The sequence below is a fragment of the Sphaerodactylus townsendi genome, linkage group LG03 (genome assembly GCF_021028975.2).
Source record: "Sphaerodactylus townsendi isolate TG3544 linkage group LG03, MPM_Stown_v2.3, whole genome shotgun sequence".
In the NCBI taxonomy this organism is placed as follows: Eukaryota; Metazoa; Chordata; class Lepidosauria; order Squamata; family Sphaerodactylidae; genus Sphaerodactylus; species Sphaerodactylus townsendi.
Genome location: NC_059427.1, coordinates 8840856 through 8853508, shown reverse-complemented (window position 1 = coordinate 8853508; position 12653 = coordinate 8840856). Strand labels below are relative to the sequence as shown.

At 44.0% G+C, this 12653-nt stretch overlaps 1 protein-coding gene across 1 annotated transcript in view; it reads right to left on the bottom strand.

Moving 5' to 3' along the window:
- The window catches only part of LOC125429865 (zinc finger protein 160-like), a 44314-nt gene that overhangs the window by 30119 nt on the left and 1542 nt on the right, over positions 1–12653 (bottom strand). Inside the window, exons 2-7 of the mRNA XM_048491400.1 lie at positions 9855–10354; positions 8522–8597; positions 5643–5737; positions 4414–4540; positions 4187–4279; positions 564–1860 (exon numbers count right to left, since the gene is read on the bottom strand). Of these exons, the coding sequence (XP_048347357.1) occupies positions 564–1860; positions 4187–4279; positions 4414–4540; positions 5643–5737; positions 8522–8597; positions 9855–10354 (2188 nt within the window). The remainder of the gene's footprint in view (positions 1–563; positions 1861–4186; positions 4280–4413; positions 4541–5642; positions 5738–8521; positions 8598–9854; positions 10355–12653) is intronic.

Here is a 12653-nt window from a genome sequence, read left to right as displayed (position 1 = left end):
TGTAGAACCCCCTTCTTTGTTTTGAGTTTGAGGGGTTTTTTTTGGCAGTCTACCATGCTAGTGGATTTGAATTACTGTAGCTATGCTGGAATAAATTGTGTTAGTTTTTAGACTATCTTATTTTATTTTATTCTCAGGAGCTGTGTAGGATCTAATATTTTATTTTTTAATTAGTTTCGTATGCCACCCCTCCCTGTATGGGCTCGAGGTCACTCCCAACATTCACAGACAATTTCAATTTGACAGGTCAAAACCTCATTTCACTAAAAACTATTTAAAATCCCATTACAGTTTCCACAGATGGCAAAAAACATCTCAAGCATCACTGTAGAAGTCAGCTGAATGGAGCAGAGGAGAAAAAGGAAAGGGGTGGAAGGGAAAGGACAGGAGAAGGAAAAAAGGGGAAGAGAATGGGAGAGGGAAATGTTACATGCAGATAAAAGTTTATTCTGATGTGATCATATCCATCCTCTCTTTCTGGGTGATTTCTTCATGTCAGATCATGTTCTGGGAACTTTTTGACATACAATATTGTTGTGGTCAGAAAAAAATTACAGGTTTACGTGTTCTCACGGGCATGGACTTTCCAGTGCCTAATGAGATTTGGACTCTGTGTAAAGCTTTTCCCACATTCTGAGCATTTGTATGGTTTCTCTCCAGTGTGGAGCCTCTGATGCCTGATCAGATGAGAGCTCTGGTTAAAGCTTTTGCCACAGTCAATGCATTTGTATGGTTTCTCGCCTGTGTGGATTCTCTGGTGTGTAAAAAGGTTGGTGCTCTGGTTGAAGCTTTTGCCACAGATGAAGCATTTGTACAGTTTTTCTCCTGTGTGGATTCTCTGGTGCCTGACAAGGCCGGACTTGTCACAAAATCTTTCACTGCAGTCTGTGCATTTGTATGGTTTCTCCCCTCTGTGATATCTCTGATGAGTAATGAGGCTCCAACTCCGATTGAAACTCTTCTCACATTCAGTGCATTTGTAAGTTTTCTCACCTGCATGGATTCCCTGATGAGTCCTTAGGCCAGATTCATCACAAAATTCAACATGGCAGTTGCTATAGGGCTTCTCATCTAAGTGAACTTCTTGGTGTATAAAAAGGCTTGACCTCTCGTTAAAACTTTCCCCGCAGTCAAAACATTTATACATCTCTTTCCCTGAGTACATATCTTCGGGTCTGAGTTGACTCGACAGATCATCAATATTCCTGCTACAGTGTGTGGGGTTACACAGGTTGTTTACTGTTTGAATTTTCTCATGGGAAGGGAAACTAGATTTCGAAGAAAGAACTTCGCTGCTTTTGCAGCGCTTGCGGGGTTTCTGTCTGGTATGGATTCTCTGGTGAGTTATCAGATTAGAACTACGACTAAAGCTCTTCCCACAGTTCAGACATTTGTATGGTTTCTCTCCTGTGTGGATTCTCTGGTGGGCTTTAAGGCTTGATTTTTCGCAGAAGCTCTTGCTACAGTCTGGACAGTTGTACAGCTTCTCCCCTGTGTGGAGCCTCTGATGAGAAGTGAGTCGTGTCCTTCGGTTGAACCTCTTCCCACAGTCTGCACACTGATAGGGTTTCTCACCTGTGTGGATTCTCTGATGAGTAACAAGACTGGATTTGTGACTGAAGATTTGTCCGCACACAGGACACTCGTTCCTTTTCTTTGCTTTCTGTTGTTCTTGCTGGAGTGATATTTCATTGATATCAAAGTCCGGAGTATAAAAAAAGTCATTCTTCCATTTCTCTACTTGTATTCTGTCTTGCATCTTCAGACCACCTTGGAACCCAAAAATCTGTCTGCCGTTTTGATGCCTAATTCTTTCTGCCCAGATCTCACAAGGTTTCTCTTCATTCTCATGCTTCCATCCTGAGACCCAGAAATAATAATTATTTATAATAATAATTAGTACTAGTGGTAATGTTGTTCAACAGGAATAATATCCAGTAATTATAACAGCAGTAAAGATTCTGGTAGTATTAGAAAGAATAGCCTTCTTTTTCATTTATTTGCAAAATTTATACCACCCCTTTTTGCCACCAAGATGGCTAACAGAAAATCATACCAAAAAAAACAACAGATCTTACAAGCCAAACTAAGACACCATTTAAACTATTAAAACCAACTAGTAACCATAGAAAAATTTTCTTTCACCTTTAAAAGAAATGCCCAATCTGGCTTACCAGTACAAACTTATTTTTATATTACTTTAAGTTATCAATAGCCCAATCCAGAGGGGGTGGGGCTAAAAGGAGTTGAGGAGGCAGCAGGATCCTGTGCCACTAGAAATGCCCTCCCCAGGGCCCTTTCCCCGGCAGAGGAGTAAATGTGGCAGCAGGTGGCTATGGTGGCCTTCCAGAACGTCCCCACGTGGTCAGGGTTGATGCCAACATTCATTGGCTTCCACCCTGGCATTGCCTGAATGGTTGCCAATGCCTGGGGCATGGACTTACACCACCCTTTTGGGTGTCCTAAGCCCACTGAGTCCAATGGAGGGCTTTTTGATAGCTGGAAAGCTTTTTATGGTTTTTGCCTATCCATGCCACCAAAACATCCTCTGGAGGTGACTGGGTGGCTGTCCCAGGACTCCGGATTGGGCTGCCCAATATATTTTTTTTAATTTTATTCAATTTACTATTTCACCCTCCCTGGCCAAAGGCAGGCTCAGGGCAATTAACATACATGTTAAAATCACAGTGAATTATATAAATTAAACAGCATTAAAACATTCAAGCACTTTCTCCAGATGGTAGTAAATCCAAATTGCCCATAAAAGACATACTAACACCTAGTGGGGAGTAATCAAGAAGCCAGTAGATCTCAGCAAATCTTATACGGCATTAGTTGTAGGCCCGGAGAAACAGTTCAGTTTTACACGTTCTCAGAAACTGATCGATGTCTTGCTCTGATATCTGCCAGCAAGGCCTTTCACCATGCAGGAGCCAGAGCAGAAAAGGCCCTGGCTCTGGTGGAAGCCAGCCATAGGGTCTTCCATGGGCAGTATGGAAAGATGCAGTCCCAAAGATATGACAGTCCGAGACCGCTCTAGATCTTAAAGGTTAACACCAAAACCTTGAAAATGATCCGAAATTCAACTGGTAACCAGTGCAGGTGGTGGAGGATAGCTCTTATATGTTCCCTCAATGGTATTCTGGTGAGTACTCTCGCCACCGCATCCTGGACCAATTGTAGTTTCCAGTGCAGTCTCAAGGGCAAGCTAGCACAGGGCAAATCACAGTAATTTAGCCTGGAGGTGACCGGCGCATGGATCACTGTGGTATGAGCGAAACAGGTAAGGGATCAACTGTCTAGCCTGGCAGAGATGGAAAGAAGCCAATCTGGCTGTATGTGTGACCAGGGCCTCCAAAGGGAAGGAGGACTCCAGGATCCCATTCAGATTTTTTGTGGATGAAGCCGGTGTTAAAGCCTCACTGTCTAAAGGAGGCAGTTGAAAACCCCATTCCAGCACACCCCGTTCCAGCCACAGAACCTCTGTTTTTGTTGGATTTCGTTTTGGCCTGCTCTGCTGCAAGCATTCTGCCAGGGCCTCCAAACACTGAAGCAGAACATTGAGGGTGGCAGTTGATTGGCCCAAGCTGGGCGTCATCCACATCCTGATTGCAACTCAGCCCAAAGCTCCGAACCAGCTGTGCCAGGGGCCACAAACAGATGTTAAATAATAACGTAGAGAGAATTGCTCCCTGTGGCCCCTCACATGCAAGGGGGCATCGCCGGGACTCTCCCTCCCCTAGTGATACTTGCTGTCCCCACTCCCAGAGAAACAAGACCCACCAATCCAATTTGTTTCCTGCTTCCCCCTGTAAAAAAGCAACTGCTAATATGGATGGATTTACCCTTTGAGTAAATGGCCTGAATAAAAAATGTATATCACAAACAGGAGAGGAATTTCTGATGATGACAATTGTTTGATCTCTTTAGATGTTTATATCTCGTGTTCCTCCCCAATGGTGACCCAAAGCAAATTTCAACACTGTTTTTCTCTCCTCCATTTTAAACTCACAACAGGTGGAGAGTGTGTGACTGGCCCAAGGTCCACCAGTGAGATTCTGTGGCAGGGTGGGGATTTAAACCTAGGCCTGCCAGATCCTAGTCTGACACTGTGAACTCTGGAATCCCCGCCACTGAAAAATAACCACAATTCTCCAATAATGAGAGTCCTCGTTACTGAAGGTACCTGCTGATCTCTCTCCTGTGTTGGAGTAGCATTCACGTAGCTCTTCCTCTTCCAGCCAGCAGATAAGTTCAGGTTTGGGAATCAGGAGATGTTCTGAGGAAGAAATCAACAGAGCTGGTTATTTCTGGATAATAAGTCAGTCCTTTCTCCACATAGACAAGTTAAGAGCCCCGAGAGAGCTGGGGAGGAAATAAATCACCTTCAACAAAGGCCCAAGGAACCCTTACCCAACAAGGCTACATTCTCATAATTCTCCAGCATGACCTCCCTGTACAGGGCCTGTTGGCCAGGATCCAGCGTGCTCCACTCTTCCTCAGTGAAACACACGGCCACTTCCTCAAAAGTCACCAGCTTCTGCAGAGAAAAGTAAGAAGCATGACTTCCCCTCAGCTTACCTCCAGAGAGAGGGTGCAAATTCTTCTTGGCTCATGGTATGAAAGGAAGTGCTCAGGCCTCGGTGACAAGAACGCCTTCTTAACATGCAGAAGGTCCCAGGTTCGGCCCCTTACATCTTAAGTTAAGAGAGATCTCAGACAAGGGATGATGGGAAAGACTGTTCTCTGCCTGCAACCCTGGAGAGTGCTGCCAGTCAGCGAAGACATTATTGTGCTAGAATGGACTGAAAGTCTAACTGAGAATAAGGCAACTTCATCAGTTCGGAGTATTTATTTATTCATTTACTTCATTTATACTGCCACCTTTTATTTATTGAGTTAGTTTTATATACTGCCCTTCTCTTCATGGGCTCAGGGCAGCTTACAGCAATTAATAATAAATATAATAAAATATATTAAAACATAACCCAATTCTTATGGCAATTAGACTGTCACAAACAGAGGGCAGAGACAAACAAGAATCAAACAACATAAAGAAGGATGGGAAAACATAGTGATAGAAAAATTGTAGTAACCTCCTCAACTGTACGCCTGGTGAAATAGCTCTGTCTTGCAGGCCCTGCGGAATTGCATCAGATCTTGTGGGGCCTGGGTCTCAACCAGGGGTCTGCAACCTGCAGCTCTCCAGATGTTCATGGACTACAATTCCCATCAGCCCCTACCGGCCATGCTGGCAGGGGCGGATGGGAATTGTAATCCATGAACATCTGGAGAGCCGCAGGTTGCAGACCCCTGTACTAGACAGCGTTCCATCAGGTTGGGGCCAGGGCAAGACACATATAGTGCTGTTTGGCTTCCTTATCAGACACATTTTGGCATATTTTTACAAGGTGCTCGTATTTATGTGCAGTATACTGATTTAAATAACTTGTAATTTATTGTGTTATTGTGTGAAACCTTGTTGGCATCACTTCCTTCCCCAAACTTTGCAGTTCCAAGGCTCCACGTATCCAAGATTTCTAAACAATCTTAAGCAAACCTTATTCTGAACAGCTCCCCCTTCTTCTCCTCTCTCTTTCTAGAAACAACATTTCAATAAGATTGAAGGGGTGGGGACAAACCTCCAGGGGTACAGGATTCCACAACTGGGTCGCCATTTCCATTCCATCATGAAGAGGATATGATCCAGAATGCATCAATATTGTCGGTTCAGAGCCTGTGAAAGAGAGAAAAATATTGGAAAGATCTGGAGAAAAGCAAGTGTTATCATCAACCTCCTTGCCCTGGAAATTCTGTGTGCCCCCCACAGTTAATCTTTAAACGAAAAGAAAAGAAAATAATTTGCCATCAACCTAAATTATTCTTCATTTATACCCCCACCTTAATCCCAAACGAGGTCTGAAAATGGCTTACATAATTCTCTATTTTATTCTCACAGCAATCTTACGAGGTAGGTTAGGTTGAGTGTGAGTCTGATGGGCTCAAGTTCACCCAGCAAACTTTTGTGGCTTTCTGTGAATTCATATCTGGGTCTCTTACAACCCAGTTAACTTTTTAACTTGATGGTTCCCATGGTGGGTGCTACCACCGCTTGGGAGACAACTGGTTTACCTAGGGCAGTGGTGGCGAACCTATGGCACGGGTGCCAGAGGTGGCACTCAGAGCCCTCTCTTTGGGCACACACAAAGTCCCCCTCCCCCCCCACATCTAGGCTGGCCTGGGCCGCTGGGCTCGATTATTAGCATTAAACCTAAGACCTAATTTTGGGGAAGCAGTGTAGGTAACCCTGTTAAGCGCTGTTAAACCTCACTGATTTTCATGCAAAGAACTAAAGCGTGATCCTTTACCTGGGAGTAAGCTCGGTTGCTGGCAATGGGGCTTGCTTCTGAGTAAACCCTCCTAGGGTCGTGACCCTTTAGAAGAGTTGCACGGTTGCTTCAAAGTAAAGCTACCAAGCTTACTTCCGAGTAACGCATGCCTTGGAGCCAACTGTTTTTTCTAAACTAAAACTTCAGAATTCAGGTTAAATTGCCGTGTTGGCACTTTGTGATAAATAAATGGGTTTTGGGTTGCAATTTGGGCACTCGATCTCGAAAAGGTTTTCTATCACTGACCTTGGGGTTTGTTGAATAAATTAAAGTAAAACGGTTTTAATTGGAGCTCGAGCAAATTTGCTGTTAATTGTTACTGTTTTGAATGTTACTGATATCTTCCTTAGTAGGTCATGCAAAACTGCTGTTCTGAATAATGGTTTTTATAGGATAGGATGGGGAAACTGGGGATGAATTTACGGAAACAAGGAGACAGGCCTGAAAATGTCTGGGAACCACTGCTCTAACTGATGCACCACACTGCCGTTTTTCTTCCTCTGGTAATGTGAAGGCGCTCCATTTCTCCTACAAAAATAACCAGCCATGCATAGCCAAATCGGAGCACATAGCTGTTCTGGCAAGCCTAGAGAGTTCAAAAGCCTAGAGAGTTCACAGTTTTATAGGAAATCAGATCACTTGGAATTAGAAACAACAATAATAAAGGCCAAAGCCTTCTCCTGATCCCCTTCAGAGGTTTAAAGAACCTTGATGGAGTGGGGTCTCACTGTCATTTCCTGATCTCCAAATGGCACCTGAGGCAGCAGAGTATGTCCTGAAAGGCCAGAGGCCGCTCCTGATCCGAGGTTGAGAGTACCTGGAGTGAGGACTGAACTGCCTCCAGTATGCTGCTTGGTTCAGCCTCACAGCTCTTCGTGGGCTTGGGAGGTCTGGTGATGCTACCATATGGCCCAAGAACCATCCTGGCAGTGGGGGTGGGTTTGGGGCCTTCCAGAGCCTCTGGAAATTTTGCCTCTGCCATTTCATTCTGGCCCTTCACTGGTCTATCCCCCTGGCAAAATCTTCTGTCAGGGAGGATTTTTCCTTCAAGACCTTTTTCCTTTAGGACATGAGAAGGTCTTTTTTGTAGTCGTCTTCCCTATACCATGACTGTTTCTGTTTCTACTTCAGCTTATAGATAAGGGAGCTACTGAAGTAGCACCTGTCTGCACTTGGAGGGCTATCTAGACTGGAGAAGCTGCCCCCCTAGAATCCAGGAGACATGGTACAAATTTGCACAGCCTTGATTGCACTAATCAGTTTGGATGACCGAAGCCCCGCTGCAGGAAAAGAGTTGGTTTTTATATTCTGCTTCTCCTCTATCTTTAAGAAGTCTCAACGTGGTTTACAACAGGAAGGAGGGTCTGAGAAAGTTCGAAGAAAGACGTGACTTCCCCAAGATCACCCAGCAGGCTTCATGTGTAGGAGTGGGGAAACAAAGTTGCGTCACCAGTTTAGAGTCCACTCTTAACCATTACACATGCTGCAGAATGAGAAGGTAGAATAATGAATGGATGGTACAGTAGTAGATCAGTAATGAGGGAATTATCTTTGGATTATCCCCTACGTAAAATAACATATTCACTGTAAGTTCTTAAATAAAAACTCCTTAGTATGCAGTAACTAGTTGTAGTTCAGGTTTCTCCTTGTTTGTATGAGTTTTCTATCTGGGGGAGCAGCAGAATAAGAAGAGTTTGGATTTAGATCCCGCCTTTCTCTCCTGAAAGAAGACTGACGGTGGCTTACAAGCTCCTTTTCCTTCCTCTCCCCACAACAGACACCTTGTGAGGTAGATGGGGCGGAGAGAGTTCTGAAGAACTGTGCCTAGCCCAAGGTCATCCAGCAGGAATTTATGAGTGTGGAAGCACATTTGGTTCACCACCCACTCAGGTGGAGGAGTGGGGAATCAAACTCGGTTTTCCAGATTAGAATCCACCTGCTCTTAACCACTATACCTTGCTGGCTCTCAAGAACTCTCAAGAGTACTCTAGAACATCACATACACAGCAGTCTGAAGTGACAGAGCCCAACCTTCCACCTCAAGATTCTACCACCTCATCATATTGTAGGCATAGGGCTAAAATTTTGCTCTAGAAATTTCAAACTGCACCATAACCTACTCAGATCCTTACCTAGTGAGATACCATCTTCCTCAAGGTCTTGCAGGGTCCCTTCAATCAGCTGATCCCCTGAAATAGTCTTCATTGCCTTGGAGGGGAAAAAAGTTCGTTCACATTTACAAACGGCTCTTGCATTTGCAACCAGTTTCTTAAAGGGAAGGAGGAGAGACATAAGAAGAGGGGTGGCATGTACAAACATGTCTAGACCCTTTCTTCTGTGCACTCAGCATTCATAACCCCTATAGCACAGCCCTGCTCCATCAAAGGGGCCAGACAGGGATGGCGATCACGAGAAAGTGGCATTACACAGCTCACCCAAGACAACAAAATCCTTCTTGAACAGTTTCTAGAAGAGGTCAACACAGCAATTACCGTATATACCGGCGTATAAGACGACTGGTGGTATAAGACGACCCCTCCACTTTTCCAGTTAAAATATAGAGTACCACCTGCTCAGTACCACCCACTTAGTACCTGGCGTATAAGACAACCCCAGACTTTACAGATGATTTCCCAGGGTTCAAAAGTAGTCTTATACGCCAGTATATACAGTAGGTCAGCGGTTCTCAACCTGTGGGTCGCGACCCCTTTGGGGGTCGAACAACCCTTTCACAGGGGGTGCCTAAGACTCTCTGCATCAGTGTCCTCCATCTGTAAAATGGATAAATGTTAGGGTTGAGGGTCACCACAACATGAGGAACTGTATTAAAGGGTCACGGCATTAGGAAGGTTGAGAACCACTGAACTAGGTAGTAAGACAGGGTTCCCCAATAGGGTGCTCACGTGCACCAGCTCACCAATATTTCTCCTTCAAGACCTTTTTCCTTTAGGACATGAGAAGGTCTTTTTGGTAGTCTTCTTCTCTACCAACCAAGCTTTTCAGAAAGTGGTTGGGGCCTTTGTAACGCACAGCTTGTGACTGCCTGCCTTCATATAAACAAAAAGATTTTCCATGAATGTAATAGAAGCAGCAAACACTGGTGGGTCAGGAGGACTAGTAAGCATTCAGGTTTACAATCCCATTCCCTCTTCAGGCTTTCCTTCTTTTTATTCCCCCTTCTCTTTCTCCTGGGCTATTCTTAGTTTCTTTCATTCCCCTTCTAAGATTCCTTTGCACATTTGAGGAGGGAGGTGCTGTGTTTGGTTCTGCCTTCTGGGGCAGCCATTGTAGGTTTGACTCCACTTCCTGTGACAGCCATTTTGAGGTGGAGCTTACATCCCTCTGTCAACATTTCAAAGGTGCCTGTAGACTCTAAAATCGACCTTTGTAGTAAAGTTTTAGGAATAAAATGTTCTTGCATGCCTCCTCAACTCCCTTGAAATAAGTAGAAAGAAACATTCTCACCTGTGTTTCCTGGCTCCTGACCTCTTGCTCCTTCAGTAAGAAATCTTCTGCCAGGGCAACAGCCTGCAGACAGGTTTCTGCCCCACCTTTCCTGACCCAGTTCTGAATTTCCTTTGGAAGGGTGCTTAGGAACTGCTCCAGAACCACCAGATCCAGAATCTGTTCCTTTGTGTACAGGTCAGGCCTCAACCAACGACGGCAAAGTTCTTCAAGATGGCCACAAACCTCACGTGGCCCCTCAGCCTCCTGGTAGCGGAACCACCGGAAGTGCCGTCGCCGTACCTCGGAGCCAACAGTTTCCTCATCTGAGGGACTTTGTGCAGTTCCTTTCCAGAATCTCTTGCCAAAGGCCTGGCCAGGGCATTCTCCTGGGCTCTCCTTTGTCTCGAGACCACCTGCATCTTGCTCTTCCACATCCTCTCTCAGCTTCACCTCTGATGGGGGACCCAAGGCCGAAAGGGCTTTCTGCTCCATTGTCATGAGCGTTTCTGAGGTGACTCCTTAGTCATAGAAATAAAAGAATCTGACTTTGACACACTTGATTGCTAACAGTACCCAGAAAGGGTGATATTTTACAAACAAAACAGGATTTTTATCCAGATTGCAATTTTTCCCTGAGAAAGGAACACAAATTTGGTTAAACCATGAGATTCCAGGATTGCCAATTGAGACTAAAAGGAAGAGTTATTCCTCCTACCAAGATTGGCTAAGAAACAAACCCATCATGTTTTCATGAGACAGATGAGCCCTCACCTTTATTATTCTTTCACAATAGCCAGTAATGTGTAGTAGTTAGAGTACTGAACAAGCGGCTGGAAACCCAAGTTCATGGGTTTCTAGGGCCAGCCACTCAATCTCAGCAACCTACCTCACAGGACTGTTGTGAGGACATAATAGAGAAATGTACAAAAAATGGAAAAACGGGGACGTCTCCAAAGATAAATTCAAACAAATAGGCAGGACGTGTAGAAAGTCAGAAAAGCTAAAGCTCAAAATGAGCTCAGAGAGGTTAAAAACAATTAAAAAAATACTTTTTGGGTTATATTCATACCAAAAGGAAGAAAAAAGATATGAGAGGGTCACTGTGTGGAGATGATGGCAAAATGCTAACAGGACAGAGAAAAGGCGGAACAACTCAACATCTTATTTGCCTTGGTCTTCTCCCAAAAGGAAAACAGTACTCAACCAGGGGGAAATGAAACAGAAGATACAGTAGGGGAAATGCAGCAGAGAATAAATAAAGCAGTAGTACAGGAACTCCTGGCTACGTTGAATGAATTCAGATCTCCAGGGCCTGATGAACTACATCTCATGGTATTAAAAGAATATTCCCCTTTGAGCCCTCCACAATCAATTTTCAAGCAACCATTCCTCATGTTCTCCCACTTTCTCTTTGGGGAAGAAGCAGTCTATACAATACATACATTTTAATGCTATCTGGCTTTTAAGGAGTTTGGGACAGCACACCCTTGGTTCTCGCCTTCTCCATTCTGTCTTCCCAACAATCCTGGGGCATTGGCTGGCCCAAGATCACTCAGTAAACTTCCATGGGACTGTGGGGAGGTAAATCTGCATCTCCCACACTGCTCAAACCACTGAGCCACACTCCAACTGTCTGCTTCTCATTGAAATGTAGGGGAGATTAATGAGTAATTAGCTAATTAACAGGATATAGGCTTACTTTGAAATAGCCAAACAGAAGGCATATCTATTTTCTTTATTATCTCACTATAAAAGGATATTTGCTCAATCAAAGGTCGCCCCGCTTGGCTGTTGTGAGTTTTCTGGGCTATGTGGCTGCAGTCTGGTATTTTTTGCTCCTAATGTTTCCGCCATATCTATGGCTGGCATATAGTCTGGTAGTTCAGTCATGGAAACTTTAGTTAGCTTTTTTAAGGAGTGTTAGCTAACCAGTGAGTGCTCCCCTCCCCCACAGCCAAGCACCTGGGGGAAAGGGAGCACTCACTGGTCAGCTAACGCTCCTAAAAAAGCTAAATAAAACTCTCCACATCTAAACTACCAGACCACAACCACACAGCCCAGAAAACCTGCAACAGCAAGTTGATTCCAGCCATGCAAGCCTTTGACATTGGTCACCCTATTTGCTAGACACTATTTACTTCTACTGTTAAATTGGGGCTACTGATAAAACAAGGTACAGGTGAAGGAGGACACTCTGTAGCAGGACACTCTGTGCTTACACAGAAAGCATTTGCTCTCTAGAGGGGAATGCGACATTTTTAGGAAGTTATAATAACATAAGTAAAAATATGCTGTATTAATCTTTAATCTATCACTAGACTACAGAGACTGGCTTTGATTTACATAGTACTTATGTGTTTCTTTCATATGAAACCTTAAGTTTCTGTATTTGCTTTGAGAGAACTGTCTAATATATCTTAAGGAATGAGGCATTCTCTCATAATTCCAGAATTACAATAAACATATATAAGACACTTTCTCTGTGCCCCTGTTGGTCTATTTTTGGGTTCCAGCTGAACGGGCCTTGAGAATATAGCATTTCCCTAACAGAAACCAGTTTGTACCCATGATCAACCAGTTAGTAAAAGTAGAATTGAGATAAAAATCAGTGCCGTCTACCTTCTTTTTTGTGTAATGGATATGAAAGAGAGATAGATAGAAGAAGATAATTGAGAGAATGTGCCAGAATAAAAAAAAACCTAATCAAACCATAGGTTGTATGGTTTAATTGAGTGCCTAACACTAAGATCAAGTGCTACAATAATAGCTGGAGAATCCAAAAACCCAGAACAAAATCCACTTAATGCTTTTCATTGG